At 33.0% G+C, this 20,097-nt stretch overlaps 1 protein-coding gene across 1 annotated transcript in view; it reads left to right on the top strand.

Annotated features, from left to right (window-relative positions):
- The window catches only part of LOC144253829 (A-kinase anchor protein 9-like), a 130,628-nt gene that overhangs the window by 55,247 nt on the left and 55,284 nt on the right, over positions 1-20,097 (top strand). Inside the window, exons 9-14 of the mRNA XM_077796495.1 lie at positions 2,513-2,726; positions 4,450-4,612; positions 14,898-14,997; positions 16,328-16,420; positions 17,176-17,532; positions 19,356-19,580. Coding sequence (XP_077652621.1) covers positions 2,513-2,726; positions 4,450-4,612; positions 14,898-14,997; positions 16,328-16,420; positions 17,176-17,532; positions 19,356-19,580 — 1,152 coding nt within the window. The remainder of the gene's footprint in view (positions 1-2,512; positions 2,727-4,449; positions 4,613-14,897; positions 14,998-16,327; positions 16,421-17,175; positions 17,533-19,355; positions 19,581-20,097) is intronic.

Below are 20,097 nucleotides of genomic sequence, written 5' to 3'. Positions count from 1 at the left end.
ATTTGAGGACTGGGACTAGATATTTGCCATGTATGTAAGTTGCAAACAAAAGCTATCAAGAATATAGAAAGAACAATTAATGTAACAAGAGGTCCAAAAATAAAATAATGGCAAAAGATGTGAAAGTCATGTGCCTGAATAGGAAATCAAAGTATCTAATAAACATGGAAATATTCTTTCAACCTTACTATTCAGTGTAAAAATAAAATAACATTTTATACCCATTAGGTTGGTGAAGTTAGTCTGATATAAAGAATGGTGAGGATGTGAGTATATAAGTACTCAACCTTCTGGTGGCATTGTAAATTAGTACTGTCATATAAAAATAATTTGATCAAATCTAGCACAGTTAAAAATGCACTATCTGTGACCTAGCAGTTATATTTCTAAGTAGTTCTCAAAGTGTGGTTCCTGACCAGAAGCACAGCATTACTTGGTAACGGGTTAGAATTCAAAGCTCTTTGACCTCTCCTAAATCAGAAACCGTGGGGATGGGGATAGGTTCCTAAAGTAACCTGTTTTAATAAGCATTCCAAGTGATTCTGATGCATGTTACATTTGAGAACCACTAATTAGAAAGAAATTAGCACATTTATCTAAGGGCCTGTGTAAGAATTTAACAGCAGTATTTTTTTAAATATCCAAAAATTAGGAATAAACCAATTTATCTCCTGAAAGGAAATGGACAAATTTTGGTATAGTCATAATACCACAGTTAAAATGAATTAATCTGTTGCCTACATGCTGCTAATTTTTTGTTTGTTTGTTTGTTTGTTTGTGGTACTGGACATTAAACCCCCGTTACCTACATGGAATAATACCAGAGACATATTGAATGAGAAAATAAATTTGTAAAATTAATATTATTTGTGTAAGTCCATAAAAATACAAAATATACAGAGCATTGAGAATGCAAAATGTATTGTAATGAGAAGTGATAATGTAAGAATTGGACTGGATTTGTAGCAAATTATGATTATGGTTGTCTGTGAGGAAGGAGTGATGAGAACATAGAAGTGTATAGGGAGTATAGAGAATGAAAAAAATAGACAAAATGTTATAGTACTTGTTAATTTGGGTTTTGAGTTTATTGCTTGCATTTTTCCATATTTAAAATAGTATTTTAAATCCAGGCATGGTGGTGCATGCCTGTAATTCCAGCTGTTTGGGAGGCTAAGGCAGAGGAGGGTTCTAAGTTCAAGACCAACCTTGGCAACTTGTTGAGACCTTGCTTCAAAAAGGGCTGGGGTTGGGATTGTGGATCAGTGGCAGAGCGCTTGCCTCACATATGTGAAGCACTGGGTTCGATCCTCAGCACCACATTAGAATGAAAATATTGAAAAAAAAGGGCTGGAAATGTAACTCACTGGTAGAGAGCACCCCTGGGTTCAATTCCCAGTGCCATGAAAATAAAATATTATTTGAAAATAAAAATGAAAGATAAGGAAGAGCCAAGACAACATGAGAGAAATTGGTATGAAAATTTGTTCTCCTGGTCTCCTTGGCTAACTACTCTTACACAGCTGTAGTCGATCCATTGCTGATAGTCCTCTTAGGGTTTTTAATTGGACCCTGCATCTTTAACTGTTTATTTAATAAGATGTATAAAACAAAAAATACAGTCTGTAAAACTGATGGTCCTCCATACTCACTACAGTATCTGTAAACCAATGATGATTAATTAATGATTTGATTAGTTCCATAAAACCAGTGGGGAATGTTATAGGCCAGGCTATATAAGCAATGACCAAACAGACTTCATTTTACCCTGAGACTCCATATTACATAAGAAGTGTTTCTCCCATAGGAAAGCCCCATCACTGTACCACATTACCAATTGCCTAGCATAGCCTACTTGCAATACAGAATAGCAATTCTTACATGATGTAAAATTGTTCTCTTTGGTTCCCATTTTCCTTGGGCAGTGTACCTTATTGGGGAATAATTGATTAGATGTTAGTAGCCATTCTTTAATTTGTATTCAACTAGGGTCACTTTGATCCATATCTCTTTTGATTATGCAAAAATCCCAGGAGAAATGAATGAGATGAAAATTTGGTTAAGACATTGCATTGTTTCGGTAATGGCTTTATTCAGCTTCTGTACTACTTCTTGCTTGCTTGCTTGCTTGCTGGTTGCCAAGTCAATCTGGATGTGGTTTTCGCCTTTAAATATCCTAAAATGTTGAGGCTCTAGGCTGTTTCCTGCAGAGACAACTTGTTCCTGTTAGGGAGCAGTCCCGGACAGTCAGAATAAAGACTCTCCAATATGGACAAATCATAAGCTATACCAAATATCAAAATTTGCTATAAAATTGAGGTAATGATACTACTCTCCTTGAAAAAAGAAGTAGCTCAGTATAACTGAATGAAGAATGAAGAAAAAAACATCATTGGTTATCTTATGAAGTTTTAAACTATAATTTATTTCTCCTCTTGTTTTAGTATAAGCAAAAAGTAAATAATTTTATAGTAAATTATTTTAAATTTTTCTAATATATATTCACTTTCAGAATGATTTAAGGCTACAAATGGAAGCTCAGCGCATATGCCTTTCACTGGTTTATTCAGCTCACGTGGATCAGGTTCGTGAATATATGGAAAATGAAAAAGATAAAGCTCTTTGCAGTCTTAAAGAGGAGCTTATTTCTACTCAAGAGGAAAAGATCAAGGAACTTCAGAAAATATACCAGTTAGAACTACAGAATGTAAAAACACAAGAAACAGGTAAATAGTTTCTGACTTATAATTACCATGAAGCATCACTTAGAGTCCACCATTTCATAATTCTGTCCTTAGAACTCACAGGGGAAGGTGACTTGTGTATCTAAGCCCTAGTCTTATTTGTTCATATAATCATTGGATATTCATTCAAGTGCTAGAGAAAACTAAAATTACTGAGTCATTTTCCCATAAGAAATCATAATCCATTGGGAAAGCATATATAAAATAAACTGAAAATTTCTGAAATGCAAAGAATGGAGGGAGAAAAAAGAGTCTTGTCTTTCCTGGGGAGATGAGTAGGATGAGGGTATGGACAGGAGTAATTGGGTTGGAAATTTGGGGAAGGCTATGGAGTCTTAAGCATTGAGCTCTATCTAAGATTGCATCCATTTGGGAGAACTGGGAGTTCAGGTTGTGTTAGCTAGATAAAACTGGAGAGATTGGAAGGAGCTTGATCAGGAAAGGTTTTATGTACTCTGATGAAACATGTTTATGTTTTATGCTATTGGTGATAAGACCTACAGCAGGATTTTAAATAGTGGGAGTAACAATAAGATTTTTATTTTAAGGTGATACCATTAGGATAAGTTGGAAGGGATGAAATTATTGATGGGAAGACCAGCCAGATTGAATTGAGAATGATAGAAAGTTAAGTTCAACACTTAGAGTTAGGCTCTAGTTTGTCGTTAATGTTAGCAGAAATTAAGAATGATACCCAAGTTTCTAGCTTAAGAAACTAGAGTATGGTTCTAGTCATAGAAAGGAACCAATCTGTGAAAAAAAATAATAAATTCAGTTTTAAATACATTGAGTTAAGAATAGAATACTTATTGACTTTGAAAAAATATATAGGAGTTAGTTGAAAATAGAAGTCTGAAACCTGGGAGAAAAATTTAAGTATGAGGTAAAGATTTATAATCAGCATGAATGTCAAGGACAAGAGGTCAAGGACAAGAATGAGTTATCCTGGGAAACTAAAGAGTGAGTTAAAAGACCAAGATGGCATAATGGGAAGCAACAATGTTAAGGGACCATACAATGAACCATAAACAATTAGTCACAGTTAATGTTTTTCTTTCATGATTATTTGGCCAGTTAACTAGACTTCTTGTGTTCAAGGTATCTCTAGGCCTTCACTTTTGCTTTTAGTAATGAGTTTTATTATTGGAATTGCTTTGGGGAACAGAATAGAATTTCAAGCATATCAGATAATACCATGCTTTTTCACTTCAGGGGTTCTTTGAATGTAGTAATATTTTAAGTTTGTATTTTTTTTTAATTGATATCTTCTTGAGATAGTCTGTCCACTATTTCCCAAATTGCATGTTAACTAATGGCTCATTTAATTGGCAAAAAAAGTTAGTTTAGTGATTAACTATCAAAATTTTTTAGAAATAAAAATAAAAGAGGAAAGTGAAAGGTGTGAACTACTCTCCTCTGGTCCCTTTTCAACACCTCTTTTGTTTCATGTTTCTGAATTGTTTTAAAGATATAAAATTGTTGAATTTAGAGATACTATACCATAAGGATAGGAGAAATGATCTTGAATCACACTGTTTTCTTGTTTTCATCAGTCAGAATGAGTCAAATTAAAACCTGAGTTTCACTCAAAACATTTTTCAAAGAATAAATATTTTTATACATTGAAATAAAATGATTGTTATTTCACTGAGAAGTTTGTATTGAAATGTGTATTGTCTTCTCTTCCTGTTATCTTCTCTGTAAGATACCAAAAAAATTAAACAACTTGAAGAACAAATTCAAGAATTAGAAAACTTCATATGCTTTTTGCGCCAACAATTGAAAGAAACTGAAGAAAATCATAGGGCAGAAATTTATTCTCTACAGGAGAAGCTTCAAGCCATTAGTGAGGCCACAGTGGACCCAAGGTATCTATTTACTTAAAACTTTATTCAGCGGTATTTGTAGCTTAGTAACAATGATAGTATCTTCTGGAATGGTTATTTTAAGAATAAAATATAACTTTAACAAAGAGATAGGTTGTAACATTTTTAAGAAATAAGAGCAGGAGATAATTCTGTATCTTTAAAATGTGTGAAATAAATGTTGGTATAAATCAAAGACATTTTATTATAGGAATTTTACTTATACTTTTATAAAGATGTTATTATTAATCTATTTTCTGAATTATAATAAGTCAGGTAGTAGACATTTACTTGTTTATTCTATGCCTAGGCTTTGATATGTTGATGTGGTGAATACTTAAATAGTCTAAGTATGATCATTCCACTATGACTTGAATATACTCCATTTGATTGTCTAATGCTCAAATTCATCATGTCCCAAATAGAATCCTGATCTATGAGGAGAGAAGAAATGATCCTGAATTACCACTATTTATGTTTTCTTGGATCAGGATCTTCTAAAATTTGCTCCTTCTGTAGCCATCTTCATCCATCATGACTCCTTTCTGTCATAACTCTCGGCCATTCTATGAAAAAAAATCTTGTTTTTTTTTTAACCTTCAAAGTACATCAAAGCTGTGCTACTCCTTACTGCTCCACTGGTCCCTGCCATTGTGTGTTTCACCTGGATTACTCAACTTCTGTTTACAGTCTGTTCTCTATATAGTCAACACAAGTGCCAGAACCTTTGCTTTTATAATTTCAGTTACAGCATGTTACTCTAATCCTCTTCTGCTCTTTACAGTCTCACTAGGTCCTGAGGACCATGACATCTTTGACTTTCATTTCCTACTGACTTTCGTATCACCTACTATTCTCAAACCATATAATCCCATGGGGTTGGGGTTGGAGCTCAGCTTGCCTGGCTTGTGTGAGGCCCTCGGTTTGATTCTCAGCACCACATATAAATAAATAAAGGTCCATTGACAACTAAAAACAATTTTAAAAGATTAAAAAAAACCTCATTCAACCCCACTGTGATCCTCAAATATATCACATATCAGTACGCTTCTGCTTTAGGGATTCATTGGCTTTTCTTCTAACTAGAATGATTATTCTCCAGGTATTTGTATGCCCACACCCTCATCTCCTTTGGATCTTTACTTAGATGTCATGTTCTTACATAAATTAAAATTTTCCCCAAAGAGTCTGTGTCTTACTTTTCTACTTCATTTTTTCTTAAAATTATTTGTTTTATATGTACACATACATTATAATCATTGTGTGTGTGCATGTATGTGTATATGTAAATAATGTATGTATGCACTTTATATATCCAAATGTATATAAATTTAGAGGAAGTATTGTTTCATTTTGTTTGTCTTCCATTAAGGAATTTAAGCCTTTTTAAAAAATATTTTTCTTAGTTGTTATTTTATTTATTTATTTATTTACATGCAGTGCTAAGAATTGAACCCAGTGCCTCATACACAGCAGTCAAGTACTTTACCACTGAGCCGCAACCCCAGCCTAGGAATTTAAGCTTATCTTTGTCTATTTAAGTCACTGATATATTCTAAATCCACATGATTCCTAAATACTAATCTTACCTGATTGTTATAAGATTAGACATTTTAAGAAAACATTTTTACAAAGTATTGAATGCTTATATAACAATACAGAATTCAGACATACATACCAAAAGATATGTGGGTAGATAAAATTAAAATTAAACTAATTGTAAGTTAAAATTAAACTAACTGTAAGTTAAGAACCTTCTCTTTACTGTTGCCACATTTCATTTCCAATATAAGCAATCATTGTTACTTTTGATATGTATTCTTTCAGACATTTCCTATTTATATAGACATATGTTAAAACAGGTTTTTAATGCAAGTGAGAATTTATAAGCTTTTTTTTAACTCAGTAATATATCTTAGATATATCTTTATATACATACATACATGCACACACACACACACATATATATATATATATATATTTTTTTTTTGGTATCAGGGATTGAATGTAGGGGCTCTTAATCACCGAGCCACATCCTCACGCCTCTTCTTTTTTTTTTTCAGAACTACTGTTTTTATTTAAAATAACTCATGTTCAGATCTACCACATAGCAGTTGGGTAATGTTAGACAAATCAAATTTAATGAACTATTATTTCTATATATGTAGTTTCAATAACTAATTTTTTTTTTTAGTTCTAGCAATTTTTTTTTCTTCTAACTAGTTATCTAAGACAGTAGGATGCATTTTGACATATCATACATAAATGAAGTATAACTTCTCATTCTTTGGTTGTACATGATGTAGAATATGTGATGTAATCATATATGCACCTGAGGTAATAATATCTGATTCATTCTACTGTCCTTTCTTCCCTCATAACCCTTCCCCTCCCCTCATTGCCCGTTGTCTAATCCAAAGTATGTTTATCCCCCCCCTACCCCATTGTGAATTAGTATCCGCATATCAGACAAAATATTCAGCCTTTGGTTCTTTGGGATTGGCTTATTTAGCTTAGCATGATATTCTCCAGGTCCATCCATTTGCCACCAAATGCCATAATTTCATTCTTCTTTAAGGCTGAGTAATACTCCATTGGGGAGATATACATCACACTTTCTTTATCCATTCATCTGTTGAAGGACACCTGGGTTGGTTCCGTAGTTTAGCTATTGTGAATTTAGCTGCTATAAACATGATGTGGCTGCATCACTGTATTATGCTGATTTAAAGTCCTTTGAGTATAAACCTAGGAGTGGGATAACTGGGTCAAATGATGGTTCCATTCCAAGTTTTCTTAGGAATCTCCATGCTGCTTTCTATAGTAGTTGCACCAATTTGCAGTCCCACCAGCAATGTATGAGTGTACCTTTACCCCCACATGCTTGCCAACATTTATTGTTGCATATTTTTTTCTTTCTTTCTTTCTTTCTTTCTTTCTTTTTTTTTTTTTTTTGTGGTCCTGAGTATTGAACTAAGGCCTTGTGCATGCGAAGCAAGCACTCTACCAACTGAGCTATGTCCCTAGGCCTGTTGCTCGTATTCTTGATAGTTGCCATTCTAACTGGAGTGAGATGGAATCTCATTGTAGTTTTGATTTGCATTTCTCTAATTGCTAGAGATGTTGAACATATTTTCACATATTTGTTGATCAATTGTATGTTTTCTGTGAAGTATCTGTTCAGTTCCTTAGCCCATTTATTGATTGGTTTGTTTTTCTGGTGTTTTTATTGTTTTTTAATTTTTTTTTAGTTGTCAATGAACCTTTATTTTTAAAATTTATTTATATATGGTGCTGAGAATCAAACCCTAGGTCCCTCACACATGCCAGGCAAGCGCTCTACCACTGAGCCACAACCCCAGTCCCTGGTGTTAAGTTTCTTGAGTTTTTTTATATATCCTGGGGATTAATGCTCTGAGGTGTATGTGGTAAAGGTTTTCTCCCATTCTGTAGGCACTCTCTTCATGTTATTGATTGTTTGATGTGAAGAACCATTTTAGTTTGAATCTTTTTATTGATTCTTGCTTATAGTTCTTGTGCTCTAAAAGTCTTGTTAAGGAAGTCAGTTCCTAAGCTGAGATGGTAGAGTTTGGACCTACTTTTTCTTCTGTTAAGTGCATGGTCTCTGTTCTAGTGCCTAAATCCTTGATCCACTTTGAATTGAGTTTTGTGCAAGATTAGAGATAGAGGTTTAATTTCATTTTGCTTCATGTGGATTTTCAGTTTTCCCAGCACCATTTGTTGAATAGGCTATCTTTTCTCCAGTGAGTATTTTTGGCACCTTTGTCTAGTATGAGATAACTGTATTTATATGGCTTTGTCTCTGTGTCTTCTATTCTGTATCATTGGTCTATGTGTCTGTTTTGGTGCCAGTGTCATCCCATTGTTTTTGTTGTTGTTGTTGTTGTTGTTATGGCTGTGTAGTATAATTTAAGTTCTGGTATTATGATGCCTCTTGCTTCACTTTTCTTGCTAAGGATTGCTTTGGCTATTCTGGGTCTCTTTTTTCCAAATGAATTTCATGATTGCTTTTTCTAGTTCTACAAAGAATGTCATTGGAATTTTAATAGGAATTGCATTAAATCTATATAATGCTTTTGGTAGTGTGGCCATTTTGACAGTGTTAATTCTGCCTATCCAAGAACATGGGAGATATTTCTGTCTTCTAAGGTATTCAATTTTTTTTTTAGTGTTCTGTAGTTTTCACTGTAGAGATCTTTCACCTCTTTTGTTAGATTGATTCCAAATATTCTATTTTATTTTTTGACGCTATTGTGAATGCGGTAGTTTTCCTAATTTCTTTTTCAGTGGCTTTATCACTGATATATAGGAATGTATTTGATGTATGGTTGTTAATTTTATGTCCTGATACTTTGCTGAATTTCATTCATTAATTCTAGAAGTTTTCTGGTGGATTTTTTAGGTCTTCTAAATATAGAATCATATTGTCGGCAAATAGTAATAATTTTAGTTATTTTTCTGTTCGTATCCCTTTAATTTCTTTCTTCTGTCTACTTGCTCTGGCTAGTTTCCAGGATTATATTGAATAAAAGTGGTAAAAGGAGGGTATTCTTGTCTTACTACAGTTCTTAGATGGAATGCCTTCAGTTTTTCTCCATTTAGAATGATTTTGGTCTTGGGTTTAGCATGTATAGCTTTTACAGTGTTGAGATATGTTTCTACTATCCCTAGTTTTTCTAGTGTTTTAAACATGAAAGGGTGCTTTATTTTGTCAAATGTTTTTTGTGCTCCTATTGAAATGATCATATGATTCTTCTTGAAGTCTATTGATGTGATGAATTACATTTATTTATTTCTGTATGTTGAACCAACCTTGAATCCCACTTGAATATGGTGCACTATTGTTTTAGTCAGCTTTTTTATTTCTGTTACTAAAGGATCTGACCAGAACAATTTTAGGAGAGGAAAAGGGCTCATGGTGTTATTTGAGGGCTCATGGTGTTTAGACGTCTTAGTCCATAGAAGGCCAGCTCCATCCCTTGGGCTTTGAGGTAAGGCAGAACATCTGGAAGAAGAGTGTGGCAGAGGGAAGGAGCTCACATAGTGATCAGGAAACAGAGAGACAGAGACTCCACTCTCCAGATACAAAATATATACTCCATACAGAGACTCCACTCTCCAGATAAAAAATGATACTCCATAGCCATCCCCCCAATTCCCATCTCCTCCAGCCATACCCTACCACTTCATTTAATTCCTATCAGGGGATAATTCACTGATTGGGTTAGTCATTTCTCCTCTGAATCTTCTTGCATTGTCTTATGTGAACTTTTGGGGGATACCTGACGACCAAACCATAACAACTATATTTTTAATGTTTTTATATGCGAGTTGCCAGAATTGTATACAGAATTTTTGCATCTATGTTCATTAGGGGTATTGGTCTGAAGTTATCTTTCCTTGATGTGTCTTTGTCTGATTTTGATATCAGGTGATACTAGCTTCATAGAACGAGTTTGGAAGAGTTCCCTCCTTTTCTGTTTCATGAAATAGTTTGAGACTTATTGGTGTTAATTCGTCAAAGGTCTTGTAGAACTGGGTAAGAATCTGTTTCATCCTGGGCATTACTTAAATGGTTGGCTTTTGATGGCTTCTTCTTTTTTATTGCTTGAAATTGATCTGTTTAAATTGTGTATGTCCTCCTAATTCCATTTGGGTAGCTCATTTGTCTCTAGAAATTTGTTGATGTCTTTAAAATTTTCATTTTTATTTGAGTATAAATTTTCAAAATAGCTTCTGATTCTCTACTGTATTTCAACAGTATCTGTTGTAATATTTTTTGTGACTATGAATTTTAGTGATTTGAGTTTTCTGTCTTCATTAGCACGATTGAGTTTATCAATTTTATTTATTTTTTTCAAAGAGCCAACTTTTTGTTTTGTTAATTTTTTAATTGTTCCATTTATTTCAATTTCATTTATTTCAACTCTGATTTTAATTATTTCCTGTCTTCTACTGCTTTTTGGTGTTGATTTGTTTTTCTTTTTCTAGGGCTTTGAGATCTTATGTTAGGTCATTTACTCATTGACTTTCCATTCTTTTAATGAAATTAGGTTAATAGTGTCCCAGAGATTTTGACAAGTTGTATCAGTTCTCATTTATCTCTGGTAAGTATTTTAAAAATTTCATCCCTGATTTCTTCTTCTATCCATTGGTTAGTCAATAGCGTATTATTTAGTCTGTAGGTGCTGGAGTAGTTTTTATTTTTTATTGTGTCAATGATTTCTAATTTCATTCCATTATGATCTGATAGAATGCAGGGTATTATTTCTTTTTTTATTTCATAATTGTTGCTTTGTGGCATAAGATATATAGTCTATTTTAGAGAAGGGTCTGTGTGCTGCTGAGAAGAACATGTATTCGTTGATGGATGTAATACTCTTTATATGTCTGTTAAGTATAAATTATTGATTATATTATTAAGTTCTATAGTTTTTTTGTTTAGTTTTTGTTTGACGATCTATCCAGTAGTGAGAAAGGTTTGTTAAAGTCACTCAGTATTATTGTATTATGGTCTATTTAATTCTTGAAATTGAGGGAAGGTTTGTTTGATATATGTAGATGCTCCATTGTTTGGGGCATAAATATTTAACATATTATGTCTTGTTGATGTATAATTCCCTTAAGCAGTATGAAATGTCTTCTTTGTCCCTTCTGATTAACTTTTGGCTTGAAGTACACTTTATCTGACATGGGGATAGAAACCCCTGCTTGTTTACTCAATCCATGTGAGTGATATGTTTTTTCCCGTCCTTTCATTTTCACTCTGTGGATGTCTTTGCTTATGAGGTGAGTCTCTTGGAGACAACAGATTTTGGGGTTTTGTTTTTTTAATCCAATCTGCCAGTCTATGTCTTTTGGATTTATTAGTTTAGACCATTAACATTCAAGGTTATTTTTGAGATATGATTTGTGTTCCCAGTCATTTTAGTTTATTTCTGCTTTTTACTTTGAATTAATTTCTCCTTTGATTGATTATTCCTTTTGTATGGCTCCTCCCTTTGTTGATTTTGACTTTTTTTTCCATCTTCATGGAATATTTTGTTGATAATGTTTTATAGCACAGATTTTCTAGTTGTGAATTCTTTTAACTTTTGTTTATTATGGAAGGTTTTTATTTCATCTTTAAATCTGAAGTTTTATTTTGTTAGATATAGAATTCTTGGTTGGCATCCATCTTCTTGCAGAACTAGGTATATATTATTCCAGGACCTCCTGGCTTTGAGGGTCTGGGTTGAAAAATCACCTGAGATCCTAATTAGTTTCCCTCTATATATAATCTGATATTTTTTCTCTCATACCTTTAAAATTCAATCCTTATTTTCTATATTTGACCTTTTTCTTTATGATGTATCTTGATGTGGGTCTGTTGTGATCTTGTACATTTGAGGTCCTCTTGTATTTGATTTTCCATTTCATTCTTCAGATTTGGGAAATTTATTCATATTATTTCATTGAAAAATTGGGCATTCCTTTGGTTTGTATCTCTATGCCTTCACCTATCCCAATAAATCTTAATTTGGTCTTTTCTTGTTATTTCATCATTCTTGGAAGTTCTGTTCATGGTTTCTTACCATCTTCCCTGTGTAGTCAACTTTATTTTCAAAATTATATATTTTGTCTTCATTGCCCGAGGTTCTATCTTCTAAATGGTCTAATCTATTGATAATACTTTCCATTGAATTTTTAATTGGTTTATTGATTGTTTCATTTTGAGGATTTCTGGGGTTGTTGTTGTTGTTGTTGTCATTTTCTGAGAATCTCTGCCTCTGCAATGATCTTTTACCTCCTCAAATTTATCTCTGATTTTATTCCCTTTATCATTCTTTATGAACCAGGTCAGTCTAATATGTACTTTCTAAACTCCTTTTCTACATTTCTTTTACTGTGTTGTCTATGGGTTTAATTATTGGATCATCTTAGTTTGTTTGGGCCACTTTGTTCCATTTTTTTCTCATGTTGTTTTTATGTATGCCCTTCTAGCAGTGTGGATTTCAGGCAGTACAGTTTCTACCCTGTAGATTCATAGTGTCCCTGAAGATTTCTAGTACCTCGCCTTTAAGGAAGAGACAAATAATAACTGCACCCAATACAAACAATATACAGCCTTAAACCAAATAGCTCCTATTAAGGCATCCACAGTTTTGTTCCATTAAACTGAAATGATGTGTTCAATTATTGTCTACAATATAAACAGTAAGTTTGCAAAAAAGTTTTACAGTTTCCATTGGTAGACAAAGAGAGAACAAAAGTCATGTAGGATGTTTATGAGGAAGGATCAGAAAAGATAGAAGTTAAAAAATTATAGGAAGAATGAAGGGAGGACTTAATAGAGATTGGGTGTTAGCAAGAGAAAAGTGAGAAAGAGAATCCAAGGAAACAGATAAATGAGAGGGAAAAAATATATATATAGTAAAAATTTTTTTAAAGAAAATAATAAACAACAAAACTGTAATGTAGTATTCAGATATCCCAGTCCTCAATAAACTGATCCATGAAAAATACTTGGTTTCAAAAATGGTAGACATGTGAGAGAAGAAAAAAAAGGAATCTGGATGAAAAATTGAACACTTTTTTCCATTGCAGTTCAAAAGTTTCTCAGCTTCTCTTCTGAGCAGTTACATATGTTGTCTGGAGTTTGATGCTAGCTCTACCCTCAGGGTAGTCAGGGTTGCTAAGGTGAGAGGGTTAGTCCTGGAAGTGGAACTACTAGAGCCAAGGTGTAGGCTTAGGTACGTTCCAATCTCTTCACTGTGTGCCTATTGGTCTGAAGATTTTAAGTCATCACACCTCCAAGGCTCAGCAGTTGTCTGTCCACATTGGAAGACCACACCTCGGGAACCTCCTTTAGGTTCTACACATGTGATGTAGGAATCTGTTCTTAGCCCACTACTTTGCCTGCAGACCCCATGAACCCTGATCATCATTTGGTCTCCAAACTTGATCTCTCCTTTGCCTGTCCTTTCAAATTCACAGTCAGGCACTTCTCTTCCAGCCAGTACTGCAAGCAGCTGATTGGATGGGGAGGGGAAAGCCAGGTGGGTTTCCTTGATCAGTATTCTCCTGTGTAAATGTCCCTCCTTGCCTGATTTTCTCCTGGTCACTTTGGAACACTCTTTATCACACAGCGTGGGTTTGCCTTGCACATTTTTGGGGCCAGACTTTGGTCTGCCAATAATTGACTCACCTAGCTGCAGGCCCCCCAGCCACTGCTTCACAATGGTTCTTTCTGCTATCCTCCATGCATGCCGCCAAGAAAGCTGGTGGCTTCCCTCCTGTACACAGATGCTGTGCAGCATCTGTGCACAGGATTTTTTGTTTGTTTATTTGTTTTTTGTTTTTTGAGCAGTATCTCTGAGCTCTTAAGCTCTCCATACCGCAAAACACCTCCGTTTTCCTAGGAATGGGGGTTCCTTTAGTTCCTTTATTGCTTTACTACATTCACATAGGGATTATTCTGGTTTGTACTTCCAGCTATTTTACAGCTGTGGAGTTGGGGATCTTTCCCCCTTATTTTATTATACAAGATCTCTTGAGTCCATGATCTGTTTTGAGTATCCAGTTAAGTCCTTCCTAGTTCTGAACCATTCACCCATCTTGTTGAAAAGTGGCCTTTCTGCTTTTCTTGGTTCACTCCACAGATCAGGGAAGCAAATACTTTATTCAGCCATCTTCCTGCATTTCCAACCCTTTTTTTTTTTATTTTGAAACAGAGTCTCACTAAATTGCTAAGGTTCGTCCTGAATTTTTGATCATCCTGCCTCAACCTCCCAAATTTCTGGAGTTGCAAGCACGCACCACTGTACCTGGCTCTTTTAATATATTTAATCCAATATAATCTATTCTATATTATTATATGTTTTGTGTCTGTGTAATTTAGATATCCATGTAATATGAATAATATGTATCATATATCTTAGGGGTATATAAGTAGTGTGTAGTATCAATATATATAGTATGTTATATTATGTACACTGTTGTTATATAAGCATATCTAAGATGTTATTTTTAAAAGACTTATTAAAATGTTTTTTTACATAATAAATTTTTTATCATACATTTATTCTGAAATTCATTAAATGACATAATATTCATTGTTACTTTTAAATGGAAAACTTAGTCAAAAATGTTTTAAGTTACAATACTTGTAACCCTGGAGGAACTATCATTTTTGTCTCCCCACTGCCTCAGTACACGTTATGCATGGTAGAAACTTTGGATAAAACACACAACACTAATTTTTTTATACTTTTTCATTTATATTTAGCTTCTCTGTTGATTCAGTGGTAATTAAAGAATCTGATGTACAGAAATCAGTAGTACATCCTGGAAGTTGTCTAAAAAAGAATATTGATCATTCAATAGAGGTATGTTATTTTTAATCTTCATTTTTAAACAGTTATGTACACTGATACTTTTTCTTACTATCAATTTTATGTCTTCAGTTTTGTAATTATGTGGTAAATATTTGGCTAAGATTAAGCATAAAGCATGAAGATAATACCTTATATAAAAGATCCAGAATGTCTATAGAAATATTTTCATAGCATAGGAAAAACACAGAGAAAGTTAAATTTGGGAATTTTCCTCCCTTGTTACAGTTTAAATTTTTTCTTTGTAACATTTCTTTATGAACTGTGTAACAAATCAGCTTCGGTACCATGGCCAACATAGTCTTTTCTTCCCCTTATGGAAGCAGAGGGTATCTTCAGAATGGTGTATAGGATTCCCTAAAATCCAAGGTGCTAGGGCTGGAATAATGGATCAGGCTGTCTTCCAACAGAAGTAATGATAGAAAAACGCTTTTTTTACCGTGCTTGCCACTGAACCACTCTCTGCCTCTCCTCAACATTGTATTATTCAAAACTTTTTTCAAACCCCCAACTGCATCTTCATCTTCACTCAATAATTCTAAATTCTAGTAAAAATTAAAATCACTGCCTATTGCCCTTTCTCATTCTGGATATTAAGAAGAGATATGAGCCACACTCATCCCTTATTAAATGTCTGTTGGATGAAATTCAAATAATTGGTAAATAAACAAATACTTTCATGTTGACAGTATATCTACATTTCTAAAAGATTTATTTTTTTAATTGATAAAAATAATTTGTATGTGGAAAATTGTGTTCTTTTAATAAATACCAAGAAGAAAATTTGCTCATAATTTCATTATCAAACATAGCCACTTGTTAACATTTTACTTAAAATAAATATACAGGGGCTGGGGATGTGGCTCAAGCGGTAGCGCGCTCGCCTGGCATGCGTGCGGCCCGGGTTCGATCCTCAGCACCACATACCAACGAAGATGTTGTGTCTGCCGAGAACTAAAAAAAAATAAATATTAAAAATTCTCTCTCTCTCTCTCCTCTCTCACTCTCTCTTTAAAATAAATAAATAAATATACATTTATACATATGTCTTATTAATTATATTTAAGTATCCTTAACCCACCCTAGAATTTATGCTAATAATTACAGATATGTAAATATATTTCTCTCTTTGCATCTTTAAGTTTATAATAAGTGTAATTATTTCGTAGGATTATTAGATTAATATTTTTAGTTAAAAGATAACTGAAATTTATTTTTATTTGAAAGTGTCCAAAAATAGTGATATTTTTGGAATATTGAGTACATCCTTAAAATTAATGGTATAAAATCAGTGTAAATTATCATATTTCACCCTTTAATTTAGTTTTCTAATGAATGTGGAATGAAACAAGAAACAAATATGGTTAAATTGTTGGAAAAACAATACCAAGAAAGATTAGAAGAAGAAATAGCTAAGGTAAGTTTATAGTTTATCTGGAAGATTTTCTTGGTTTATAGATTTTCTTTATCTTTGAACTATCAAAAAAGCATAGATTTTATTGATGGTATTACTTTGTTTTTATTTGTAAGTTTCATATATAGTTCATCAAACAGTTGTGTAACAGCATCAACTATAATTGCTGCTTCATAGAATGTTTTGCGGTGCTTTTCATTGAGAAGAACATTTTTTTCTTGATATAGAATAGTAATTACAGTTTTTCAGAATGCTACAAGTTTTTATATTTGTGTTACATTGTAAATAGTTACCTTGTGAAGGAGTTTGGCATTCTAAAAATGAGGGAAAAGTTATGAAGAGAAAAAGTGATTGTATTACCCTGATAAATTATTGTAATGTTAGATAATAACTACAGATACTGATGGAGGATTGTTACGGAACATTATCACTCATGGCCAAGTGAATTTTCTTGGAAGGAAGAAATATAAAGACTTTTAGTTTTTTTTTATTTTTGTACTGAGCATTTATTGATGTTATAGTTAGAAAAGTTTTGCTTGTTTTATTTTAAAAGGCAGGCAGTAAAACACTTTGATGTTAAATTTATTGAAAAATAGCCTCTCTCTGTATCACTTTATCAGAGGATTTATTTTTGTTTTTAAAACTATGAGGCCAGGCTTTTTTCTAATTCATATACTTTTGAGTAATGACCCACTTTTTAAATCCAGCTGGTATTTATAAATCTAATCCTTTTTTGTTTGTTTGATTGATTTCTTTAGGTCATTGTGTCAATGAGCGTTGCATTTGCTCAACAAACTGAACTATCTAGACTATCAAAGGGAAAAGAAAATACTATGTCATCAAAACAAGCACTTACTTTCTGTCAGCAAAATGAAAAACATTATTTTAATGAAATGAAATTATCTCAGGATCAAATTGATCTTCAGACCTCTGATGCATTGGACATGAAATTTAAAGAAGAATTTAAGCCACTTAGTAAAGAGTTAGGAGAAGATGGAGAAGTTCTGTTACCAAACAGTGATCATCTTGATGATATAGTAGAATCAGAGGTCCACCAACTAACTATTTCAGAAGAAATGTTCTCCAAAGACAAAACATTTATAGTTAGCGAATCTGTAAGTATGCTTCTTTGAATATAAAAAAGAAAAACTTATAAAAATATCTTCAGTTTAAAACAGTAGCAATAATGCTTATTAATAGAGAATGAAAGTATGAAGTCCAGTCTTGACTTTAATGTGTTTTATTAATTATAAGGTATTTGATTAAGTGAAACAATATTGGTGTGAAGTATAAAATAAGTCAGGTCATAGTATTCTTGGTTGTCTTATGGACATAGTACATGTTAAGTTCTCATTGTAAATTATACCTGTGTTAATTTTATTTAAATTAATTGAAGATTAATTATAACTAGGTAATACCTGTGGCCAAAAGATTTGCTCAATTAAATGTAAGAAAATAAAAGGAAATTGCTACAAATTCAAGAAGACAATTCAAAGTATCTTATTATCTATATACTAATTCTTTTTTCTTGTTAGTTGAGGATCTGTTACCCCAACTAATTGCAGCCTTTATCAGAAAACAATAAATTTGGGGCTGGGGATGTGGCTCAAGCGGTAGCGCGCTCGCCTGGCATGCATGCGGCCCGGGTTCGATCCTCAGCACCACATACAAACAAAGATGTTGTGTCTGCCAAAAACTAAAAAATAAATAAATAAATATTATTTTTTAAAAAAGAAAACAATAAATTCTACTTCTTTTAAAATTATCTGAATTTCAAATTTATTTTTCACAATCGATATATCTTGTTCAGAGTAGTATTCAAATAAAACTGTCAGCTTTTTATGTAATGCAAAACTTGTGAAATGTTTATGAAAACTAATTTAGCTGTAGCTGTTCAAGGCAGAATGATTTTAATTAGTATCTTAAGGGATTGAAGTATTCATAGAACCTATTGACTTGTCATGAGTGTGAGAAACTCATAAATGTAAAGCATTTATTTCCAAATAAAATTTATTATAATTTTTCTCTGAATAAGCAGTTTTCTATAATACTGTGATGACCAATGAATACAAATTAAATAGGCAAAATTCCTTATATTTTGTGAACTTAATTTTTAAAAATATTTTTCTAGTTGTATATGGACATAATACCTTTATTTTATGTGTTTATTTTTACGTGGTTCCCGGGATTGAACCCAGTGCCTCATGCATGCTAGGCAAGTGCTGTACCACTGAGGCACAACCCTGGCCCTATAAACTTTATATATATATATATTTTATTTATTTTGTTGTTGTTTATATTATTTCCCCATTATAAAATATCAAGAAATATAAAGGAGTTATAACTTCATTAAGAGAATGGGCTGGAGATGTAGCTTGGTAGTAGAGCACTTGCCCAGCATGTGTGAGAGGCCCTGGGATCAATCTCTAGTATGGGCGGAAAAAAAAGTGGACGGGGTGGGGGTTGGAAGGGGTGGATAAAGAATCTTGAGTATTTTGTTTTTCTCTGTTAGAATTAGATTTTAGCTAAACTATCTGGTAAGTAGCTGTTTTCTTTTGGAAAATAACATATATGGTGGTAATAAATTAACTTCATGTTGTTTTGGAATTGTAAGTAAGAAAAATACTTTTTTAAAAAAAGTGATTTATGGGCTGGGATTGTGGCTCAGTGGTAGAGCGCTTGCCTTGCATGGGTGAGGCACTAGGTTCGATCCTCAGCACCACAAAAATAAATGAATAAAGGTATTATGTTCATCTACAACTAAAAAATAATTTTTTAAAAAAGTGATTTATGCTTTTGTTTAATAATAAAACTAAAACTCAGATGCTTTATGTTGTTAATAGAATTGTTTTCATATTCAGTTAAAATATCAATGCTGACTAATTGCCACAAAATATGTTATGATTGAGTTTTTTGCTTGTGTTTTTTCCTATCCAAGATTCATGGTAAGATGTTGGCATCAAGCATGGATGCTTCTAGACAAATGATGTCAAACGAAGAACAGTTGGAAGATATGAGGCAAGAACTTGTACGACAGTATGAAGAACATCAACAGGCCACAGAACTGTTGAGGCAGGCACACATGAGACACATGGAGCGACAGCGGGAGGAACAGGAGCAGCTACAAGAAGAGATTAAGAGACTTAATAGACAGTTAGCCCAGGTATGGAACTTTAGAGTCTCTTTTCTCCTCAATTGAAATAATGGTATTTTTTATGTGGCTTTTTTTTTAAGTCAAAATTATTTTTCCTAGCTACAAATAAATTACAAATACTTAACATCAGGAAGTTCCTGGGATCAACTTTAGACCTTGTTAGGCACACCTAACTCAACTGGTATAATGTGCATTATCATTTTATTTAACTGCCTTTCAGGCACTGGAAATGTGACTACAATATAAATTTAAAAATTCTATTGACCATACATAGCTAAAGCACTTTGAGAATTTTGGAAATATTATACTGAGGTACTTGAGTATACAGTTGCTGTCATTCACTTTTTCCATGCTCATTTATAGTTCTGTGAGTCTACCAATTACCATCTCCAAGGTTTATCTTTATCTATCTTTAATCCATCTTTTTAATCATGAATGGAAATCTTCTGAAGTAATCTGTTTCTAGAACTCTCTCCAAGGACACATCTCTTGTTGATTAGAGAAATTCAAATTTATATAACATTCT

Source organism: Urocitellus parryii, chromosome 3 (assembly GCF_045843805.1).
Source record: "Urocitellus parryii isolate mUroPar1 chromosome 3, mUroPar1.hap1, whole genome shotgun sequence".
Taxonomy (NCBI): domain Eukaryota; kingdom Metazoa; phylum Chordata; class Mammalia; order Rodentia; family Sciuridae; genus Urocitellus; species Urocitellus parryii.
The sequence above is the reverse complement of the archived record's forward strand: the minus strand, read 5'-3'. Positions and strand labels throughout refer to the sequence as shown.